The 24,053-nt window shown below is 42.2% G+C and overlaps 1 protein-coding gene across 4 annotated transcripts in view; it reads right to left on the bottom strand.

Annotated features, from left to right (window-relative positions):
* Positions 1-15,056: 15,056 nt before the first annotated feature.
* Positions 15,057-24,053, bottom strand: part of TSPAN5 (tetraspanin 5) — a 174,886-nt gene continuing 165,889 nt past the window's right edge. For 3 of the 4 annotated variants that reach the window (XM_019926447.3, XM_033857379.2, XM_073805577.1), the window contains 4 exons: positions 21,906-22,031; positions 19,847-19,894; positions 19,634-19,750; positions 15,057-17,209 (listed from right to left, as the gene is read on the bottom strand). In XM_019926447.3, coding sequence (XP_019782006.1) covers positions 17,144-17,209; positions 19,634-19,750; positions 19,847-19,894; positions 21,906-22,031 — 357 coding nt within the window. In that variant the 3' untranslated portion in view covers positions 15,057-17,143. The remainder of the gene's footprint in view (positions 17,210-19,633; positions 19,751-19,846; positions 19,895-21,905; positions 22,032-24,053) is intronic. The other variant, XR_004526770.2, reaches the window with a different exon arrangement.

The raw sequence follows: 24,053 nt of genomic DNA, 5'->3' as shown, positions 1-24,053 counted from the left end.
ATACCACAACCGGACAAAGAAACTACAAAAAAAGAAAATTACTAATATCACTGATGAATATAGATGCAAAAATTCTCAAAAAAAATACTAGGAAACAGAATCCAACAACACATTAAAAGGATCATACACCATGATAAAGCAGGATTTATCCCAGGGATGCAAGGATCCCTCAATATACACAAATCACTCAATGTGATACACCATATTAACAAATTGAAGAATAAAAACCATATGATCATGTCAATAGATGTAGAAAAACTTTTGACAAAATCCAACACCCATTTATGATAAAAACTCTCCAGAAAGTGGGCATAGAGAGAACCTACCTCAACATAATAAAGGCCATATACGACAAAGCCACAGCAAACATCATTCTCAATGCTGAAAAACTGAAAGCATTTCCTCTACAATCAGGAACAGGACAAGTATGCCCACTCTTGCCACTATTATTCAACATAGTTTTGGAAGTCCTAGCCACGCCAATCAGAGAAGAAAAAGAAATAAAAGGAATAGAAGTTGGAAAAGAAGAAGTAAAACTGTCACTGTTTGCAGATGACATGATACTATATGTAGAGAATCCTAAAGATGCTACCAGAAAACTACTAGAGCTAATCAATGAATTTGGTAAATTTGCAGGCTACAAAATTAATGCAAAGAAATTTCTTGCATTCCTGTACACTAAAAACCAAAGATCAGAAAGAGAAATTAAGGAAACAATCCCATTCACCGTTGCAACAAAAAGAATAAAATACATAGGAATAACCCTATCTGAGGAGGTAAGAACCTGTATGCAGAAAACTATAAGACACTGATGAAAGAAATCAAAGATTACACAGATGGAGAGATATACCATGTTCTTGGATTGGAAGAATCAATACTGTGAAAATGATTATACTGCCCAAAGCAATCTACAGATTCAATGCAATCGCTATCAAAATACCAATGACATTTTTTACAGAACTAGAACAAAAATTCTTAAAATCTGTAGTGAGACACAAAAGACCCCAAATAGCCAAAGCCATCTTGAGGGAAAAAACTGAGCTGGAGGAATGAGACTCCCTGACTTCAGACAATACTCCAAAGCTACAGTAATCAAGACAGTATAGTACTGGCACAAAAACAGAAATATAGATCAATGGAACAGGATAGAAAGCCCAGAGATAAACCCACACACCTATGGTCAACTAATCTATGACAAAGGAGGCAAGAATATAAAATGGAGAAAAGACAGTCTCTTCAATAAGTAGTTCTGGGAAAACTAGACAGCTACATGTAAAAATATGAAATTAGAACACTTTCTAACACCATACACAAAAGTAAACTCAAAATGGATTAAAGACCTAAATGTAAGACCAGACACTATAAAACTCTTAGAGGAAAACATAGGAAGAACACTCTTTGACATAAAGCACAGCAAGATCTTTTTTGACCCACTTCCTAAAGTAATGGAAATAAAAACAAAAATAAACCAATGGGACCTAATGAAACTTTAAAGCTTTTGCACAGCAAAGGAAACTATAAACAATACGAAAAGACAACCTTCAGAATGGGAGAAAATATTTGCAAGCAAATCAATGGACAAAGGATTAATCTCCAAAAAATATATGCAGCTCAATGTTAAAAACACAAACAACCCAGTCTAAAAATGGGCAGAAGACATTTCTCCAAAGAAGACATACAGATGGCCAAGAAGCACATGAGAAGCTGCTCAACATCACTAATTATTAGAGAAATGCAAATCAAAACTACAATGAGGTATCACCTCACACCAGTTAGAATGGACATCATCAGAAAATCTACAAACAACAAATGCTGGAGAGGGTGTGGAGAAAAGGGAACCCTCTTGCACTGTTGATGGGAATGTAAATTGATACAGCCACTATGGAGAACAGTATGGAGGTTCCTTAAAAAACTACAAATAGAATTACCATATGATCCAGCAATCCCACTACTGGGCATATACCCAGAGTAAACCATAATTCAAAAGGACACATGCACCCAATGTTCATTGCAGTACTATTTACAATAGCCAGGTCACGGAAGCAACCTAAATACCCATCGACAGACGAATGGATAAAGAAGATTTGGTACATATATACAATGGAATATTACTCAGGTATAAAAAGGAACGAAATTGGATCATTTGTAGAGACGTGGATGGACCTAGAGACTGTCATACAGAGGGAAGTCAGAAAGAGAAAAACAGATATTGTATATTAACGCATATATGTGGAATCTAGAAAAATGGTACAGATGAACTGGTTTGAAAGGCAGAAATAGAGACACAGATGTAGAGAACAAACGTATGGACACCAAGGGGGGAAAGCAGGTGGGTGGCTGGTGGTGGGATGAATTGGGAGATTGGGATTGACATATATACACTAATATTTATAAAATAGATAACTAATAACCTGCTGTATAAAAAAATAACAAAATTCAAAAAAAAAGTTATTTAATGGGGAAGAGCCTAAATTTCTAATAGTGATGGGTTGGTTAATTAAATTATAGTTTATCTACACCAGGAGTTCCCAAACTTTTTGGTCTCAGGACCCCTTTACACTTTGAACAATGACTGAAGCCCCTAAACAACTTTTGTGTATGTGGGTTATTTGTATGAGTATTTCCTATATCAGAAATTAAAAGGGAGAAATACTTAAACACAGAAACGTTCAATACACACACATTCCATTAGCTGTCAGAGTGATGATATCACGTCATCGTGTAGTCTCTGAAAAACACCACTGTACACTCAGAAAGAATGGTATCAAAAAAGGGAAATAATGTCTTACAACATTATGAAATAATTTTGAGCTTATGGACTATCTGAGAGGGTCTTGGGAAACCCCAAAATTCCCTCGTCCACATTTCCACATTTTGAGGACCCCTGATCTATACAATAGAATACTATGTGACCACAAATTTTTATTGTGTAGAATATTCACTGACATTGAACACGTTCTGTTTTGAAAAAGAAAAAAAAAGAGCAGACTACAGAACATTATAAACAGTACTATACAATTTAAAACAATCAAAAAAGTAATGGAAAGACACACACGAACATACCTCTAGATGATGTATACCAGCATAGGCCTCTAGATGGTGAAAATACATGTTATTTCTCTTTCTGTTTTCCTGTGTTTTCTGCATTAAGCACATTTTTCTTTTGTAATCAAAATAAAATGTATCTAACAAACATATACCCATTGCCTATTTATAATCACCCTGTATTTTCTTACCCAGACTTGAAAATTTCAGCTTAGTAGTTTTAGGAAAGATATCACCCAGAAATGTCAATAAGGTATTAATTTTGCACGGTTCTAAATAAGGCCTACTTGTAGATTGTCCTTGCCTCTCAAACTGTGTTCTGCAGATGACATCAGTGTCACCTGGGAGCCTGCTGGAGCCTCAGACTCTCCAGCTCCGCTTAAGACTGGCTAAATCAGACCCAGATAATTTAAAGTGAAATATGACCCAGGTGAATTAAGACCCAGGCGATTTATATATATTGAAGTTTGAGAAACCCTGGTGGCACATTAGAATTACCTGGAAGCTTTAAAAGGGGGTGGGGGGGTGGGGAAGGGCTGCACAGTGGTTTGTTTGTGTAATGCTCCCGGGTGATTCTCATGGGCATCTAGAGCTGAGAACCACTGTCAAACGCAAGGACCTGGTCACCTCCAACCTCTACCTGCTTCAGGGCAATGTCCCCTGCTGCAACATGGTGAGCTCCATGCCAGCCCCCAGATCATAGAAATTTCAGAGGCACACTGGAACTGGGTGGGGAAAAAAGTGGATTCCAGAACAAGGATAAAACACAGCATTTCCTGTGGCCTGTAAAGTTATGGTGACTTCTTTAGAAGGCCTGGGGTGTGGCAACTGGCACTTTGCCTTCCACAGAATGCTTTGATAGACAATTCTGGCAGGCTTTTTGGAATGATTTTTTAAATATTCCCAGATGGCAGGGGGGTTGCACCTGCAGACACTGACCAGCTTTACCCTAATTTCTACTTTGCATCAGTCACCTCTTCATTCATACCCATCACCTCAATTATCTCAACTCATCATTCAGCAAGTTTTTGAGTGCTTGGCATGGGCCAGAGACTGGCCACAACTCCAGCACTCTCTGTACCTGAACTTCTCATGGCTTACCTGCACTTCTCCCCACTCCTGCATTGTGGAAGCTCTGGGGCCTCCCCATCTCCCCAGTGGCACTCACCTCCTCATTCCTCCACTCTCCCTGAGGGCCCAGGTCAGGCCTCTCTTCTTCCTCCAGGCCTTCTTCCATTACCCGTGATCCTCCCATCTCAGCCAGCACCACTTTGGAGAACATGCTCTTGGTGAAGTTTATATTTTCCACGAGTGTGGGTTTTTTCTCTCCTGCAGTTTACATTTCCTCAAAAATGTATGCAGAGTGCTTATAGCACAGTGCCTGGAACACAGTAAACTTTCAGTGAATGTTACCTGTTATGTCAAGGGATGGATGATGCATTCACCTCTGGTAGCTGGCTTGCAGCAGGGGTTGGTGAAGTAGTGGACTGATTCGGTCACAAACTAACAAGACTAAAGGAAGCAGAGTCATGGAAATTAGCTGTTTTATTTGTAAGACTTTAATCACTCACACAAGTTGCATTTAAGATGGTTTACTTCAAAGAAATACATACTGCACTGTGACCATTTTAAGTTTTACATATTTTATTTGTTCAGTGCCAAATTGTTTTTTTTTAACATCTTTATTGCAGTATAATTGCTTTACAGTGTTGTGTTAGTTCCTGCTGTATAACAAAGTGAATCAGCTATATGCATACATATATCCCCATAACCCCTCCCTCGTGTCTCCCTCCCACCCCTCTAGGTAGTCACAAAGCACCGAGCTGATCTCCCTGTGCTATGCAGCTGCTTCCCACTAGCTATCTATTTTACATTTGGTAGTGTATATATGTCACTGCTACTCTCTCACTTCATCCCAGCTTACCCTTCCCCCTCCCCGTGTCCTCAAGTCCATTCTCTTTATTCCTGTCCTGCCGCTAGGTTCTTCATAACCTTTTTTTTTAAGATTCCATATATATGTGTTAGCATACAGTATTTGTTTTTCTCTTTCTGACTTAATTCACTCTGTATGACAGACTCTAGGTCCATCCACCTCACTACAAATAACTTAGTTTCATTTCTTTTTATCACTGAGTAATATTCCATTGTATATATATGCCACATCTTCTTTATCCATTCATCTGTCGATGGACATTTCGGTTGCTTCCATGTCCTGGCTACTGTAAATTGTGTTGCAGTGAACACTGTGGTACATGACTCTTTTTGAATTATGGTTTTCTCAGGGTACATGCCCAGTAGTGGAATTGCTGGGTCATATCGTAGTTCTATTTTTAGTTTCCTAAGGAACCTCCATACTGTTCTCCACAGTGGATGTATCAATTTACAATCACACCGATGGTGCAAGAGGGTTTCCTTTTCTCCACACCGTCTCCAGCATTTATTGTTGGTAGATTTTTTGATGATGGCCATTCTGAATGGTGTGAGTTGGTACCTCATTGTAGTTTTGATTGGAATTTCTCTAATGATTAGTGATGTTGAGTATCTTTTCATGTGTTTGTTGGCAATCTGCATATCTCCTTTGGAGAAATGTCTATTTAGGTCTTCTGCCCATTTTTTGATTGGGTTGTTCGTTTTTTTGATATTGAGCTACATGAGCTGCTTGTATATTTTGGAGATTAATCCTTTGTCAGTTGCTTCATTTGCAAATATTTTTTCCAATTCTGAGGGTTGTCTTTTCATCTTGTTTATGGTTTCCTTTGCTGTGCAAAAGCTTTTAAGTTTCATTAGGTCCCATTTGTTTATTTTTGTTTTTATTTTCATTACTCCAGGAGGAGGGTCAAAAAGGATCTTGCTGTGATTTATGTCATAGAGTGTTCTGCCTATGTTTTCCTCTAAGAGTTTTATAGTGTCTGGCCTTACATTTAGGTCTTTAATCCATTTTGAGTTTACTTCTGTGTGTGGTATTAGGAAGTGTTCTAATTTCATGCTTTTACATGTAGCTGTCCAGTTTTCCGAGCACCACATATTGAAGAGACTGTCTTTTCCCCATTGTACACTCTTACCTCCTTTATCAAAGATAAGGTGACCATATGTGTGTGGGTTTATATCTGGGCTTTCTATCCTGTTCCATTGATCTATATTTCTGTTTTTCTGCCAGCATCATACTGTCTTGATTACTGTAGCTTTGTTTTATAGTCTGAAGTCAGGGAGCCTGATTCCTCCATCTCCGTTTTCCTTTCCCAAGATTGCTTTGGCTATTTGAGGTCTTTTGTGTTTCCATACAAATTGTGAAATTTTTTGCTCTAGTCCTGTGAAAAATGCCATTGGTAGTTTGATAGGGATTGCACTGAATCTGTAGATCGCTTTGCATAGTACAGTCATTTTCACAATGTTGATTCTTCCAATGCAAGAACATAATATACCTCTCCATCTGTTTGTATCATCTTTAATTTCATTCATCAGTGTCTTATAGTTTTCTGCATACAGGTCTTTTGTCTCCTTCGGTAGGTTTATTCCTAGGTATTTTATTCTTTCTGTTGCAATGGTAAATGGGAGTGTTTCCTTAATTTCTCTTTCAGATGTTTCAACATTAGTGTATAGGAATGCAAGAGATTTCTGTGCATTAATTTTGTAGCCTGCTACTCTACCAAATTCATTGACTAGCTCTAGTAGTTTTCTGGTAGCATCTTTAGGATTCTCTATGTATAGTAACATGTCATCTGCAAACATTGACAGTTTTACTTCTTTTCCGATTTGGATTCCTTTTATTTATTTTTCTTCTCTGATTGGTGTGCCTAAAAGTTCCAAAACTATATTGAATAATAGTGGTGAGAGTGGGCATCCTTGTCTTGTTCCTGATTGTAGAGGAAATGCTTTCAGTTTTTCACCATTGAGAATGATGTTGGCTGTGGGTTTGTCATATATGGCCTTTATTATGTTGAGGTAGGTTCCCTCTATGCCTACTTTCTGGAGAGTTTTTATCATAAATTGGTCTTGAATTTTGTCAAAAGCTTTTGTCTGCATCTATTGAGATGATCATATGGTTTTTATTCTTCAATTTGTTAATATGGTGTATCACATTGATTGATTTGCGTATATTGAAGAATGCTTGCATTCCTGGGATAAATCCCACTTGATCATAGTGTATGATCCTTTTAATGTGCTGTTGGATTCTGTTTCCTAGTATTTTGTTGAGGAATTTTGCAACTATGTTAATCAGTGATATTGACCTGTAGTTTTCTTTTTTTGTGACATCTTTGTCTGGTTTTGCTATCAGGGTGATGGCAGCCTTGTAGAATGAGTTTGGGAGTGTTCCTCCCTCTGCTATATATATATTTTCTTTTTTTTTGCGGTAAGCGGGCCTCTCACTGCTGTGGCCTCTTCCACTGCGGAGCACAGGCTGCGGACGCGCAGGCCCAGCGGCCATGGCCCATGGGCCTAGCCATTCCGCGGCATGTGGGATCCTCCCGGACTGGGGCATGAACCCGCGTCCCCTGCATCGGCAGGCGGACTCCCAACCACTGCGCCACCAGGGAAGCCCCTCTGCTATATTTTGGAAGAGTTTGAGAAGGATAGGTGTTACGTCTTCTCTAAATGTTTGATAGAATTCTCCTGTGAAGCCATCTGCTCCTGGGCTTTTGTTCGTTGGAAGATTTTTAATCACAGTTTCAATTTCAGTGCTTGTGATTGGTCTGTTCATATTTTCTATTTCTTCCTGGTTCAGTCTCAGAAGGTTGTGCATTTCTAAGAACTTGTCCATTTCTTCCAGGTTGTCCATTTTATTGGCATATTTGCTTGTAGTAATCTGTCATGATCCTTTGTATTTCTGCAGTGTCAGTTGTTACTTCTCATTTCTAGTTCTGTTGATTTGAGTCTTCTTTTTGTGCTTGATGAGTCTGGCTAATGGTTTATCAATATTGTTCACCTTCTCAAAGAACCAGCCTTTAGTATTATTGATCTTTGCTACTGTTTCCCTCATTTCTTTTTCATTTATTTCTGATCTGATCTTTATGACTTCTTTCCTTCTGCTAACTTTGGGGTTTTTGTTGTTGTTGTTGTTGTTGTTTTTCTAATTGCTTTAGGTGGAAGGTTAGGTTGCTTATTTGAGATGTTCCTTGTTTCTTGAGGTAGGATTGCATTGCTATAAACTTCCCTCTTAGAACTCCTTTTGCTGCATCCCATAGGTTGTGGGTTGTCATGTTTTCATTGTCATTTGCTTCTAGGTATTTTTTGATTTCTTCTTTGATTTCTTCAGTGATCTCTTGGTTATTTAATAGTGTATTGTTTAGCCTCCATCTGTTTGTATTTTTTACAGATTTTTTTCCTGTAATTGGTATCTAGTCTCATAGCATTGTGGTCAAAAAAGATACTTGATACAATTTCAATTTTCTTAAATCTAAAAAGGCTTGATCTGTGACCCAAATATGATCTATCCTGGAGAATGTTCCATGAGCACTTGAGAAGAAAGTGTATTCTGTTGTTTTTGGATGGAATGTCCTAGAAACATCAATTAAGTCCATCTTGTTTAATGTATCATTTAAAGCTTGTGTTTCCTTATTTATTTTCATTTTGGATGATCTGTCCATTGGTGAAAGTGGGGTGTTAAATTCCCGTTATGATTGTGTTACTGTCAATTTCCCCTTTTAATGGCTGTTAGCATTTGCCTTAGGTATTGAGGTGCTCCTATGTTGGGTGCATAAATATTTACAATTGTTATATCTTCTTCTTGGATTGATCCCTTGATCATTATGTAGGGTCCTTCTTTGTCTCTTGTAATAGTCTTTATTTTAAAGTCTATTTTGTCTGATATGAGAATTGCTACTCCAGCTTACTTTTGATTTCCATTTGCATGGAATATCTTTTTCCATCCCCTCACTTTCAGTCTGTATGTGTCCTTAGATCTGAAGTGGATCTCTTGTAGACAGCACATATACGGGTCTTGATTTTGTATCCATTCAGCCAATCTATGCCTTTTGGTTGGAACACTTAATCCATTTACATTTAAGGTAATTATCAATAGGTATGTTCCTATTACCATTTTCTCAATTGTTTTGGGTTTGTTTTTGTACGTCTTTTCCTTTTCTTGTGTTTCCTGCCTAGAGAAGTTCCTTTAGCATTTGTTGTAAAGCTGGTTGGGTGGTGCTGAATTCTCTTAGCTTTTGCTTATCTGTAAAGGTTTTAATTTCTCCATCAAATCTGAATGAGATCCTTGCTGGGTAGAGTAATCTTAGTTGTAGTTTTTTCCCTTTCATCACTTTAAATATGTCCTGCCACTCCCTTCTGGCTTGCAGAGTTTCTACTGAAAAATCAGCTGTTAACCTTATGGGGATTCCCTTGTATGTTATTTTTCCCTTGCTGTTTTCATATTTTTTCTTTGTATTTAATTTTTGATAGTTTGATTAATATGTGTCTTGGCATGTTTCTCTTTGTGTTTATCCTGTGTGGGACTCTCTGTGCTTCCTGGACTTGATTGACTATTTCCTTTCCCAAGTTAGGGAAGTTTTCGACTATAATCTTTTCAAATATTTTCTCAGACCTTTTCTTTTTCTCTTCTTCTTCTGGAACCCCTACAATTCGAATGTTGGTGTGTTTAATGTTGCGCCAGAGGTCTCTGAGACTGTCCTGAATTCTTTTCCTTCTTTTTTCTTTATTCTGCTCCCTCTCAGTTATTTGCAGCATTTCATCTTCCGTTCTTCTTCACTTATCCGTTCTTTTGCCTCAGTTATTCTGTTACTGGTTCCTTCTAGAGCATTTTTATTTTCAGTAATTGTGTTGTTCATCACTGTTTTCTCTTTTGTTCTTCTAGATTTTTGTTAAATGTTTCTTGTATTTTCTCCTTTCTGCTTCCGAGATTTTGGATCATCTTTACTATCATTACTCTGAATTCTTTTTCAGGTAGGTTGCCTATTTCCTCTTCATTTATTTGGTCTTATAGGTTTTTACCTTGCTCTTTCATCTGTAACATATTATTTTGTTGTTTCAATTTTTTTTTTTTTTTTTGATGAGTGGTGCTGTATTCCTGTCTTACTGCTTGCTTGGCCTGAGACATCCAGCACTGGAGTTTGCAGGCAGTTGGATAGAGCCAGGTCTTGGTGCTGAGATGAGGACCTCCGGAAGGCCTCACTCGATTGATATTCTCTGGGGTCTGAGGTTCTCTGTTAGTCCAGCGGTTTGGACTTGGACGTCTTCCCACTGGAGCTCGGGCCCGACATCCGGCCTGGGAACCAAGATCCCGCAAGCTTTGTGGAGCGGTAAATTAAAAAAAAAAAAAAAAAAAGGAAGAAAGAAAAAAAAAGGAGCAGTACAATATCGAGGAATAAAAAACTAAATACAAGTAGAAAAATTTACAATATATTAGGAACAATAAAACTATAATTGAAACAACTGCAACAAGGTAAAATAAAACTACAACAGAGAAAAGAAACAAAAAAGGGTGAGGGGACAAGCCAAAAGGAGAGAGCAATAACAAATTATAGAGAACAAAATAAAATTAGAAAAATAAAAGATTTGTTAGGAAAAATAAAAAATTTAAAAGAATCAACAAGGTAAAACAGAACCCCAATCTAAAACAGGAACAAGAAAAAAAAAAAAAAAAAAAAAACCTTGGCTATGGGGGTGGAGTTTAGGCGGGGGGGTGGAACTTAGGCAGGGGCAGGGTTTTGGGTGGGGCAGGACCCAGGCCGGGCGACATTCAAGCATGGGGCGGGGCCTCTGCTTAGGACCTCCGGAAGGGGAGAGGCAGCACCTGGAAAGGAGGGCCTCTGGGGTGTGGAGGTCCAGACTTTGGAGGTAGGACCCTGAGTGAGGGTGTGTGGGTGGGGTTTAGGCCCAGCGCCTTGGAGGGGGTCTCCAAGTGAAGAGGTGGGGCCCTGGGTGGGGGTGTAAGGGTGGAGCTTGGGCTCTGCGTGGCAGGAGGGAGGCTCCGAGGGCAGAGGATTAGGCCCAGGAGCCAAACAGGCTCCCTGGTGCCTAAGTGGACAGGGAAAGCACAGGCCACGTTCCCTTCTGTTCCTTCGCGTCCCTCCCCCACTGTCTCCCACAGGGTCTCCCCTGTCCCCACTGGACCCCTAACCGTGGGTGGGTCCCGCTGGGTGTAGGAACTCCTCCCCTGCCCCAGCCACCCCTCAGAGGCGCCAGTCCCATCCCTCCTCCACTTCTCCTCCCCCCTCACTCCCCCCACGCCCCACATCCTACCCGGTAGCTGGGGGTTCCTCCTGTCCCCTTAGGTGTCCGTGGTCCCCCACTGGTGCCTGGTAGGTGCCCTCGTTGGAAGGAGACGCAAATTCTGCATCCTCCTAGTACAGCGTCTTGACTCCACCCCAGTGTGACCATTTTTAATCATCATGTAATAAAGCATCCCTTGTTTTAAATGCCCCACAAAACGTATCAAGGCTGTTTTCAAAGAGCTGAAAGCAGATACAGAGAGCAAGTCCTTAGCCATGTTCGGGTGCATCCACTCAAATAATAAGAGCCACATACACATTCTACCAGCTAAAAGCAGCACATGGTCCTACCATTTCCAGCCTGAAAGCCAGCAATAGCTGCTCAAACTCTATTAGGTTCCTAATAAGCCACAATGTAGATGGCTTAAGGCACAGAAATTTATTGTTTCATAATTCTGGAGGCTAAAAGTTCAGGGTTGGCTCCTTCTGGAGGCTCTGGGGGAGGGTCGATTCCATGACTGTCTCCTGGCTTCTGGTGACCCATTCGCAGTCTTTCGCATTCCTTGCCTTACAGATGCATCGCCTGATCTCTGCCTTCACGTTCATATGGCTTTCTCCCTGTGTGCATGTCTGCGTCCAAGTTTCCCCTTTTTATAAGGACAATAATCTACTGGAGTAGGAACCCACCCAGTATGACCTCATTGTAATTACGTCTGCAACAACGCTATTTCCAAATAAGGTCACATTCTAAGGTCCTGGAGGTTAGGACTTCACATGAATTTTTGGAAGACGCAATGCAACCTATAACAAACTCCTAAAACACAAGTTACAGTCAGGAACACTCTACCAGTCTTCACAGCCTTTAAAATCAAGGTTGCAAATTCTCAGATCAAAGCACACTCCACAGGGGTGCTTTTAGAGGGAATACAAGGAATAGCTAATCTTTGTTTCAGGAGACTTGCTTGTCTTGAAGAGGAATACAGATGCAGATCAGGACACTGGGGCCTTGTGTCACAGAAGCCTCCAGAGTGCCAGTGGAGAGTAGGGGCGAGCTGGGAGGGAAAGTGTAAAAGGTCAGTGCACCTCCCCTCCTCGTTGGGCAGTTTGACCGAGGCAGTGCCTCTTGCCTGGTAGATTAGCAGTTTCAGACTGTCTCCACCCCGTCTAGAAACTTTGTCTGAGCCTAGGCAGGAGGACAGGGCCCAGCTTCAACCTGTACACATTGCTACAGTGACCTGGAAAGTCCCAGCCATAAGATTGGGACTTAGATGGTGAAGGGAGCTTAACACCTGCTCCCTAACTTTCCAAAACAAACTCTGTCATGTCATTTTTCAGGAGTGTCAAAGGAATAAAGCACCTACCCACCCTAAGCAAGCAACATACAGCTGTACACCCTCAAGTTTCTCCAAAGAGCAAGGGCCTCTGAATAGACTCTTCCAACTCAAGTCAGGAGTGGTTCTACAAGGTCGCCACTAGAGGGCAGGCTGTTAAAACGTTCCTTTCAAACCAGTCGTTCTGCAAAAGCAAAAGCTAATACAAGCTGACAAGCTCCAGGTTTAAAAGGCGGCTTTCTAGCTGGTCCTCTCCTACACGTAGTTCAGTGGAGCGCAACACCATGCGAAGCACCACCTTGTTTGCATGCTACCATTTTCTTTTCAGAGTAAATTTACAGAGTAAAGCCCAGGAACGAACCTGCTCTTCCTTCAGCTTTCCTTCTGTTGGGGGTTCCTGGAAGTGAAGGAATTACTGGCCAGGGCAGGTCCTGAGGAGTTTGGTTTAGGTTAAAGGATACCAGGATGAACTCACTCAGGCACCCATCCTCTCCTTGGTGCCAAGCTTACAAGAGTACTACTCAGCATGAACACTCCCCAAAGGAAACTCTATTTAATTCCTCAAAGAAGTCTTAAAAACCATAATTTTATAAACTCTTCTGTCACAAACTCTTCCAAAAAAAGAAACGCTCAAGTCTACAGATGGCTTCGGTCCCGTGCAGAATTTGGCTTCCCTTCTCTGTCCCCTACCCACACCTAGATACATCTGTCTTGTCTGTTGTCATGTATAGACTTTATCATGTCACCATGATAAGGCCCAAACTAAAGTATTTCCAAACAGTGCATTTTCCTTCTCATTCAAAGACTAGGCCTCCTACTGCTGAAAGGGCATCACTTAGAAACAGCCCCCCGGCCTCCCTGGAGAGAGCTGGCCACCAACCTCATTGGCCAGCGTTTATGGAGAGCTTCCCAGTTCTTCCTTGGAGGTCTCAACAGGATTTCCCTAGAGGAGGAGGGCTTCGTGGAATAAATGACAAAGAGCTGGGGAAGGCCTGCCAGGTCGCTGGGCTCAGGCTTCTCATTGTTCAGCCCACCGGCTTCCCAGGGCTCTGGTCCAAGGCCGCAGAACCAGGAAACTGCAGAATTAGTGCATCCACCCACCCCCTACACACACACACACACACGCACACGCACACGGCACGGAGGAGGAAACAGTCTGCATAAGAAGAAGCCAAGAGACACTTCTCAGCACCCCCTTGAGAGAAGGCTGACTGAGACCTGGGGCGGGAAGAAAGCTGCAAGAGAAGCAGAGGTTTATTCTTTGCGAGGAGGAGGGAGGACAAGGAAAGGCACTTCTATTTCAAGTGCTTCATGACACGAAATTCTGCTTTTGAATTCCTGCATTCATTTCAAAAAAAAAAACTATCAGATATTTTTAAATCATAGAAACCAATGATGTTTGTGGGAGCTGGTCAAACAACGGAGATAGAGAAATTTAATAATCATCCCCTTCTAAATATGGAAGAAACCTCCTGTAAGTTCTGAGTTTTGTAGACAAAGCACCTTGTTACCTCTGAGCTGTAACATTTCTCCTTTGTTGGCCCAGAGTTTGCTCTGAACAAGGAGGGCCAATTACCTCATGTGCACAGATCATCTCTATAGCACAGCTAAGAAAACTCAAGAAATAGGGATTAGTTATCTCCAGTTACCCCCCTGATAAATTTCCTTATAGTCAAAATAACATTTTTGTCTTAAATATCCAGGAAAGTGAGGCACATTGTTTCTCAAACAAGTATTGAGACATAGTGTCAGGGTCTGAGAATACTATGTGAACCATAACATTTTGTTTTCTTTTGATCTTTGAAAATAGTCTTTAATAGTTTGAAAGAGGCTTCTGAGGTGATAGTTCACAATGAAAGGACATTTACATTGGCATTTTAATCTTAAAAACTTAGATTTTTAAGATTCCTGTTCTGAGACTGCTAGAAATTATTTTCTCATAAAAGGCCTGTGAATATTATTAAGATTTACCTAGGTCCACGGGTCCTAAATCTCACTGTGCATTAAATTTTCACGGGAACTTCTTAAAAATACAGTCTCTGGCTCTCCCACTCCAGAATTGCTCGGGGCAAGGTCTGATCTGTATTCTACGTGGTGCCCAGGTGATTGTGACCAGCAGACAATGATTTCAGAGACAGAGGTTTTCCTCCATCCCCAGCTCTGCCCCCGTCTCTCATCAGTCCGTGTCCAGCAGCACAAAGGGACCTTCCCCTCCCCAGCCACAAAATGTCCCCTCTCCTTTTCCCCTCTGAGAGAACCTGATCAGAACGGTGCCTTTCCAAGTGTCCTTCCCAGACAAGGAGCAACGGCGTCACCTGGAAACGTGTCAGCAATGCACATTCCGTTCTCAAGCTCCACCCAAGACCTACTAAATTAGAAATTCTGGGGATGGGCAGACCCAGTAACCTGTGTTTTAACAAGCTTTCCAGGTGATTCCAATGCACACTTAAGTTTGATCACCACTGGATTGGAGAATTTCACAACTGCAAGAGAGAATGAAGACAGACATAACTCCACGTAAGGTAGAACCAAGTTTATTAATGACAACCTTTAATTACAACCACTCTCAAGTGTAAAAAATAAAGGGTGATTAATTAAAATTTAGAACTCACTTGGACTTGCTGTTTGGCCTTTCACTGGATGTGCCAAAGGGTGGGAAGCTCGCCTGATTCTTAATCAACTGGTCAGGTGGAGTTCACTGGAGAATGAGGTAACAAACAAGACAAGAGTGCCAACTGGAGAGCTCAAGTCTTCTCCATGTTGGAATGACAATACGGAATGACAACAGTGGTGGGGGCAGAGATGAAACAAAATAATCTTACAGCCAGAATATGGAACGAACATCTCTAACTACAAAGAGACACAGAAACACACACATGCAGAGTCATACACACCTTAACTCTGGAGCCTAGATTTTCAAAGAATTTTTGTCCTTTCTCTGAGCAGATGGACACATTCATCAGCCACAGCGATGCAACATGGGGCTGAAATGGAAAACCTTGCTAAGTTTCCACCAACTATGCTAGCTGGCTGCCCAGTTCTGTGTTGGTAAGTGTGTCATCACCGTAAAATACACCTGTGGTCTTCCCAGTGTTCCACAGACTAACATCTCCTCCCCAGGGGGTGCGACATCCTGGTGGACCTGGATGATTAAAATCTGGGGGCAAAACTCGTCCCTCCCACCTGGAATGGGGGCAGGTGGCAGTCTCTGGAAGTGTTTCCCACCTTGTGTCACAGAACACTCGCCCCATCAATGCTCTCCCCTCCAAAGGGTTTGTGCTTTGTTACCATCCTGAAGGTGAGTCTGTACTAAGAAAAGAAGGAGCTCTGGCCATGCACGCTGGGTTTTTTTTTGTTTTTGTTTTCATTTGTTTTTAATAAAAACGAACTAAAACCAGAAGAAAGAAACCATCAGAAGCTTTGATTGTGTCCACATCATTTCAGAATTGGGTTTAATTCCCTTCAAAGAGAAAGACGGGGAGGCTGCAGAAGAGGCCACGATGATCAACCGACACGGTTCAGAGAGTGTTGAGTCCACAGAAGCATTTGCGATGGCCCAGATGGATCCTTCGCAGACAGGGAGGACACATCTCTAAAGGCTGTGAACCCACGAAATCAATGCTGACCGAATAACGTTTTTAAAGGTTTGTAGAAAAGACGGCAGGTAAAGGAGTTGGTGGATTGATTCACAGGTCATGCAGGGAGATTATATAAAAAATTAATATTCGAGCTGAGTAAAAAAAAAAATCTTTAAAATTTAAGAAACTGTATCATAGCTTTCACTTTTGGAAGAAAACAAAAACAAAAAAACACCCACAACAAAACGAAACCCATAGTATTCCAGAGTTTCCAAAGAATCCAACGACTAATTTGGTAGGCTGCAGTATTTACTACCTCTTCATTAACCTCATTTTCTCCTTGGATTTCACTGATAAATAAAGCTCAGGCCTACTCAGAAGAGAGATCTGTCCTGCTAAAATTCAGCATCATGAAGTGTTCCAGAGCCCTGCTCAGCACACAAGGAATATCCAACTTCTCTTACGAGGAGAAACTTCAGGAGAGACCAGACGTGCCCACACAAGTTCCTTGTTGAACGCGGTCACAAAATCTGAACCCAAAGGCAAGCTGTTTTCTTCTTGGGACCATGGTTGTAGCAGTTCCTTGAAATGAAACCACAGCCCTCCCAGGTAAGGGGCTGAGTTTTAGAAAAGACGCACTTCCTCAGGCCATGGCACAGGAGGCAGCCCTCCAACTACCGAAGCAGAGAACAAGCCTTTTCCACAAATTCAGTGCATCTGGGTCCCCCACCCTCCCTTTTTTTCTCATTTGGTAAGTATCCAACCGTCCAGAAATTCATGGCTACAATAGAGATTCACGGCGCAACGACTTTCATACTGGTTAATTTTTTTTTTTTTAATTCTGTCAGTGAGCAGCATTTCCCGGTTCTACCCCCCCAAAAACTAAGTTCTGATGGCAGCTCCATCAGGTGGGATCGCAGGATGCCTCTGTGATTAGGGTCCGTGCAGCATGGGTATCAGTTGGGCGCAATGGAGGGTCAGGAAGGCGGGGTCTGTCCAGTGTCTGGAGGCAGCTGTTGCAGGCGCTCTACCAGCTAGCCCTGACAGCTTCAATATCACTCACCAGGTTCTGGGCCAGGCAGATCCCAAAAATCTGGGCAAGGAAGGAAAAGACAGTCAAACAGTAGAACTTTTAACTTTAGATTAGGCTTTTCTTTGGCCACTGAATTCCATTTTTTAAAAATCTTTGATTTTTAAAAATTGAGATCGAATTCACATCCCACAAAATTCATCCTTTTACAGTGTATAATTTATAGTGATTTTCGGTATATTCGTGAGGATGTGCAACTATCACCGCTATCTAAACCCAGAACATGTTCGTTACCCCAAAAAGAAACTCTGTACCCATGAGCAGCCATCCAGACCCCACCCCCATCCCGACAGGCCTGGCAACCACTAAGCCACATTCTATTGCTACGGACTGGCCTATTCTGGACATTTAATATAAACAGGATCATATAATATATGGCCTTTTGGGTTGGTCTGCTTTCACGTAGCAAAATGTTTTCAAGGTTCATCCATGTTGCAACGGTAGTTCAGTCTCTTCGATGGCTGAATAACATTCCGTTATACGGATACACCACATTTTGTTTATCCATTCATCAGATGATGGACATTTAGATGGTTTTCACTTTTTGGCTATTGCAAATAATGCTGCTCTGAACATCTGTGTACTTTTTGGGTGAACATGTTTTCAGTACTTTTGGGCACATACCTAGGAGTAGAATTGCTGGGTCATATGGTCACTCTGTTTAATTTTCTCATGAACTGACAAATTGTTTTCCAAAGAGACTGCATCATTTTCATTCCCTTCAGCAATGTATGAGGGTTCCAATTTCTCCACCTCCTAACCAGCTCTTGTTATTGGTTTGTCTTTTTTATTATAGCCATCTTGATATGTTTGAAGTGGTATGTCATCGTGCTTTTGATTTGAATCTCCCTCACAGTTAACGATGTCATTACGAATAGCGAATGTGTATTTTCTTTGGAGAAATGTCTATTCAAATCCTTTGCCCACCTTTAAATTGCGTTTGTCCCCTTTTATTGTTGAGTTGTTCTTCATATGTTCTATATACAGGATCCTTAACAGATGTACTGATGTGCAAATATTTTCTCCCATTTTGTGGGTTGTCTTTTCACTTTCTTGATAGAATCATTTTCAGCACAGAAGTTTTTAATTTTGAAGAAGCCCAATCTGTCCACTCTTCCTTTGGTTGCTTGTGCTTTTGGTATCATATCTAAGAAAACACTGCCTAATTCAAGGTCACGAAGATTTACACCTTTACTTTCTTCTAAAACTTTTATAGCTTCACCTTTTACATTTAGGTCTTTGATCTGTTTTGAGTTAATTTTTATTTTTTGGCCAAACCATGAGGCTAGCAGGATCTTAGCGCCCCCCACCCCCAACCAGGAATCAAACCCAGGCCCCCTGCCGTGGAAGCACAGAGTCCCAATCACTGGACCGCCAGGGAATTTTGAGTTAATTTTTATATGTGATGTGAGTTAGGGGTCCAAATACAATCTTTTGCATATAGATATCCAGTTGGTCCAGCACCGTTTGTTGAAAAGACTATTGTTTCTCCATTGAATGGTCTTGGTTTCCTGGTCAAAATATCAGCTGACCATAGATACAGAGGCTTTTTTGAACTTTCAGTTCCATTCCACTAATCTGTAGGTCCAACCTTATGCCAGTACGCTCTATCTCGATCACGGTAGCTTTGTAGTAAGTTTTGAATTGGGAAGTGTGGATTCTCCAACTTTGTGCTTGTTAAAGTTTGTTTTGCTATTCTGGGTCCCTTGAATTTCCATATGAATGGTAGGATCAGCTTGTCCATTTCTGCAAAAAAGGCAGTTGTAATTTTGGTAGGGGTTGCACTGAATCTGTACATCAATTTCGGGAGTACTGTCACCTTAACAATATTAAGTCTTCCGACCCGTGAATGCGAATGGCTTTCCATTCATTTAGGTCTTCTTTAATTTCTTTCAACCATGGCGCCTCATTTGTGACCCTCTAAGTTAAAGGTATCACATCACCATAAGATGCAAAGCCTAGCTCTTGGGACTTCCCAGGAGGAAAAGTAGGTGCTCTCTTCCCTCACAGCACTTTGGCAAGGTGGCCCAGAGAGAGAAAGGAGCAGAGCGTATCTGCGAAACTCCAAAAAGCCTTAGCCTTGCCACTGGGCAAGGCTCTACATCTGACCATTCCTGTCTGACCGGTTGTCACAATGCCACGTTACTGAGCCCACGGCAATGTTGGAATGCCAGCAGGCAAATACTGACCCAGTCAATTTCTCTTTCTTGAAAAGGAAAAAAAAAAAAAAAAAAGGTTTCCTAAAGTCTTTCAGGACAGTAGCATCTAAAATCAGAGCTTCAATAAAATACAAACCAAATATAGTTGAGGTCTGTTCCCCAGCCCTCCAATGTGTCTTAAAAACTGTGAAATGATGGTGAATAAGCAAAGCTCCTGTCCTGGTGAGCGCTCTCCCAGGGCATCATTTCCCTGCGACATCCATCTTACCTGTAGCAATGCAATGCCTATGAAAATACCAGCCACAATGGTTAAGTTGTCCTGCAACCACTTCTCAAACTGGGGCACACAGCCTTTCGTGTAGATTACAATCTGCTGATCGACTTCCTTCAGAAGGGAAGAGGAGAGCACAGCATCACTAAGCAAGTTCAAAAGCTCCTCCAACACCCTTCGTGCTAAGCGACAAGATGAGTTTCCACTTACTGGTTTTTGCCTGGCATCATAGCCACACTGAGTGTTGATGACATCTTCCTGGTGGAGAAAAGAAACAGAAGAGTGAAATTCACTCTTGTCAGAGAGAAAGCCCACCTAGGGGTCAGCAGAAGACTCCTGTTAAGTGCTGGTCAGAAAATGTTTACTTGGGCACACAGACGTCCCAGGCACCATGTTAAACACCTTTACACATAATTCCATGGAATTATTATAACCATCCTCAGAAGTAGGTATTAAATATCCCTTCCTTTCCAAATGAGGAAAACTGAGACTCAGGAAATATCAGAAAGACTAGTAATTCCATTATGTGGAAGGCTCTAGATTCAAAGTTGATGATCTCAAGAAGCTTATGGGTTTAGGAAACTGGAGACATAAAAACCACAGTTAAAGGTTTCTTATAATTACTCTCATAATGACTATCTTCACTTACGATCTTTTGGGGGGAATTCTACTTTTGAATCTATATACTTGTATGTGATTTAAATGATTTTTCAATAAGAATGAATTATGTTGATAATTAAAAATGATACCCTGACCACACAGCACATGGACAGATGCCCTGAAATCTTACAGGCCTGATCAGAAACGTGGGTTCCGCTGCTCTAGGTTTGTTTACGTTTCCCCTCTGGAGGGTATGGGGTGGATTTTATTAGCTTAGCATTTATGGAATGAGATATCTCTACCCAGAGGATCTGTCGTTGAAAGGGGGACACAACACCTAAGAATCTTCAGAATTCTTCTGATGGAACGGTAACTCAGGGCAGGGGCTGGAGACGGAGAGAGCAGGGCTTGCATCTACTGCCTGGGTGGGCGCCCTGGGCTCTGTGCTGGGCGCTCTCTTGCCTCCCAGCCTCCTCAGAGGAAAGGAGAAGTGAGCTAGTGGGAAAGGCTGGCGTTGCCGCTGAGGGCTCAGAGCAGGGCAGCGCAGTCCTCACCGACTCTGTCCCCTTCAGACCACCTCTGGTGGGCAGCCTACGAGAAGCTGTGCTTTGCTACCTCAGACCACTGTCCCCTCTTCTCTCTCTTTTTTTTTTAAATCGAAGTGTAGTAGATTTGCAATATTGTATTAGCTTCAGGGGTACAGCATAATGATTCAGTATCCTTACAGATGAACCACGCCCCCTTTTAAAGAGCCCCGCACCCCCCCTACCTTGCAGGGGAAAATCGGCCATGAACTCATCAGCGCCCACTCGGCTCTGCTCCTTGTGGGGAAGGGCGGGTCTGGGAGAGGACACCTGGGGACTGACCAGCCAGAGAGAGGCTGAAGAGGGCGGAAGGGCCAGGGGCACCTTCTCTCTCACATTCATTGTTCTAACCCTCAATTCTGGCTTTTAACTTACAGCAGGGGTGCTGCATTTTAAGCTGTTCTACCTACCAGGCACATGATTTGACTCAAAATACAATCAAACCTGTGGTAAAGAGGGTGGCTTGTGAACAGGTTTTATGTTTTTGTTTCCGTTTTTTTAAAAAAAAGAATGACTGTAGTCATTCTGGCCCAGAGTCTGGGCAGCTGCAGTCTTCCTGCAAGTGGTCTCGTCCTATCTTGTCTCAAACTCTTCTGCTATTCCTAGGATTCCTTCGGAGCTAAGTCAGCAAGAAAAGGGTTACTAACCCCAAGCAATGCAGAGAGCTTCCACACAAGCCCATCCTTCTCGCAAAGAAGGAATCACAGGCAACAGAGGCAGCTGCCTGAGTCTAAGCTCGGTTCCATCACTTGCCAGCAATGTGAGCTTGGGAAAGTGACTTAAACTCCACGGGCCTTGATTTCACCTGAAAAGGGAAGATAATGGTGGCATCTGCCAGCAGGGATGTTCCAAACTCAAGCCAACACACAAAAAGGCTTAGAATAGGAACCAGCACGTACTGCTCAATTAATGTCAGGGATGATTACTCCTACTGGGAAGATCTGAGCACTAACCCCCCTACAGGAGCTACAGTTAGGAATAAGAGGGTAAGAAGAGGGTTCCAGAAAAAACCCACTCTGCTCATCCCACACACGCTCTCGGTGTGACGCGCGGAGCAGGCCAACGGGCTGCTGGCAGCCACTTACTGCGGGGTCTTTAGTACAGCAGGAGAAGGGCACGCCGCATCGCTCTCGACTTGCATTGGAATCTGTGCAATTGAAGTAAATATTTAGGTTCCAATCATCAGCTCCAAAAGCCCCACAGCACTGCCACTAGAGCAAACAGGAGAGAATTAGAACATCTCGACTTGGAGGCGACCAGGTGCCTACACTTGCACCCGCCAGGACGACCCACACCCAGCTTCTGCCAGCTCTAACCTTCTCTGTATCTCAGAATTTATTTTTAAACCAACTGAACCTAAAGGGCTCCTGTAAAAGCTTCCAAGGTAAGGCTGAAGGTTTGTAAGGATGTGTTGGTGTGAGACTTAGAAAACAATTGATGAGACCCGTGGTGTTAGGTGGAAGACGGGCAGAGCCTGAGTTGTACAGCAGGGCCCAGTTAGAGATAAGCAAGACAGAAAACAGCGGTAGTGTCTGAAGGAGGCAGCTGGGGTTGTGGGTAGATCTAGAGGCTTACTTTTTTTAAAATTTCCATCTCTACACCTGAATGTTTTTTTAAAAAAATCCATTTTATTGAGGTGTAACTGACATACAATAAACTGCACATATTTAAAGTATACAATTTTATAAGTTTTGACACACTTATACATCATAAAACCATCACCACAAGCAAGACAGTGAACGTACTCGTTACCTTCCCCCAAGTTTTAGAGGCTTACTTTTCATTCTATATCTGTTTCTACTCTGAATTTTTATAAAAAAAGAGCGTGTATTTACATTTTCAACCTGAAAAAAATTCAATCATCTAATTAAAATATAATCCAACAAGATGTTCAATTCAGTGGGTCTTAAATGAGGCCTGATTCAAGGGCTGCTCCACCATAAGCCCCTTTGACACTCCCCATGCTGGACTAGCCCTGCTTCTCCAAGTTAAAGAAACATCAAGCCTTGACCATTTGAAGGGTTTCAAGACCAATAGCCACTTCCAAGTATTAAAGGCCATGAGAGAAAAGTGAAATCACATGAAATAACAGAATCTCCACATAAGGCAGACAGCATCTCAAGAGAACGTGTATCTGCACAGTCTTCCGACTCATCGAGTCCTCCGAGCGCTTGGGCTGTGCATCTCCAGTTTGCCTACAACGCTCCATCAGATTGGTCACGCAAACTAGTCAGCAATAATACTTGGCAAGGTATGAGCCTGCATCCATTATGACCCAACAAAACCGTGAAGCCTGCTGAGGAGATGAAACAGGGCTTAATTTCACACCCGAGGGACAGCAGGCTCCAGGACAGTCGTTGCTGTCACCGAACAAAGGCAACACAATTCAGCTCACTTCCGAGCACCTAAGGAGGGCAGGGGGCCTCCCTCACGGCAAGCGCCGATGCAGCCCTCTCCTCCCTTTATCAAAGGGACCCCAGCTCACTCTGGAAAACTGTCCAACCAAGAGACAGCCACTGGTCCGCTGAGTTTCTGCGTGCCCTCCAGTTCTGCCATATACGTGAACGTCACGGACACGGCTCTCCAGGTCTGCTCACCTTATCCAGGTTTCTCAGTGCATGCAAATAAACGCCTGTCAGTGTGTAGGACGATAACACCTGAAGCCTGATATAAAACCATTGTACGTCTTATGAGAGTGGCATGCTATCCCCGTGAGTTAAGTAGTTGCTACTATTATTCCCATTTTACTCTTGGGGAAATAGCTCAAGGTCCTATTAGCCCAAGGTCACTCAGCTAATCAGATTCTGGCACTAGCTGTGTCTTCCGAACCCTTGTTTATACCATTCTGCGCTGTGAGTGGAACAGGGCATCCGCTACTTCGTTCGCATCGCAGGGGCTGTCACGTCGTAATGTTGAGAAACCTGAGTGGGATGGCTCTACTCCACAGGTTCTTCACTTGTGAGAAGCCACCAAGGCTTGACTTTCAGTTTTAGCTGCGGGCGCTATAATAATATTTGGATAGGCACAATTCCAGGAACTTTGTGGATAAACATTCTATCGACTAAGTATATCATTATGAGCTATGAAGTGTGGAGAATGATCAAAAAGGGGGCCAAGGATAGGAAAGAACCCACATCTAACACCAAAGAACAGGGTTAAACCTACAGCAAAACAATCATCTTCAAATGTCCATAGGACTGGGCACCTTTGACTCTAACCTTTTTGCCTAAGAG

This window comes from Tursiops truncatus, chromosome 5 (genome assembly GCF_011762595.2).
Source record: "Tursiops truncatus isolate mTurTru1 chromosome 5, mTurTru1.mat.Y, whole genome shotgun sequence".
Taxonomy (NCBI): domain Eukaryota; kingdom Metazoa; phylum Chordata; class Mammalia; order Artiodactyla; family Delphinidae; genus Tursiops; species Tursiops truncatus.
The sequence above is the reverse complement of the archived record's forward strand: the minus strand, read 5'-3'. Positions and strand labels throughout refer to the sequence as shown.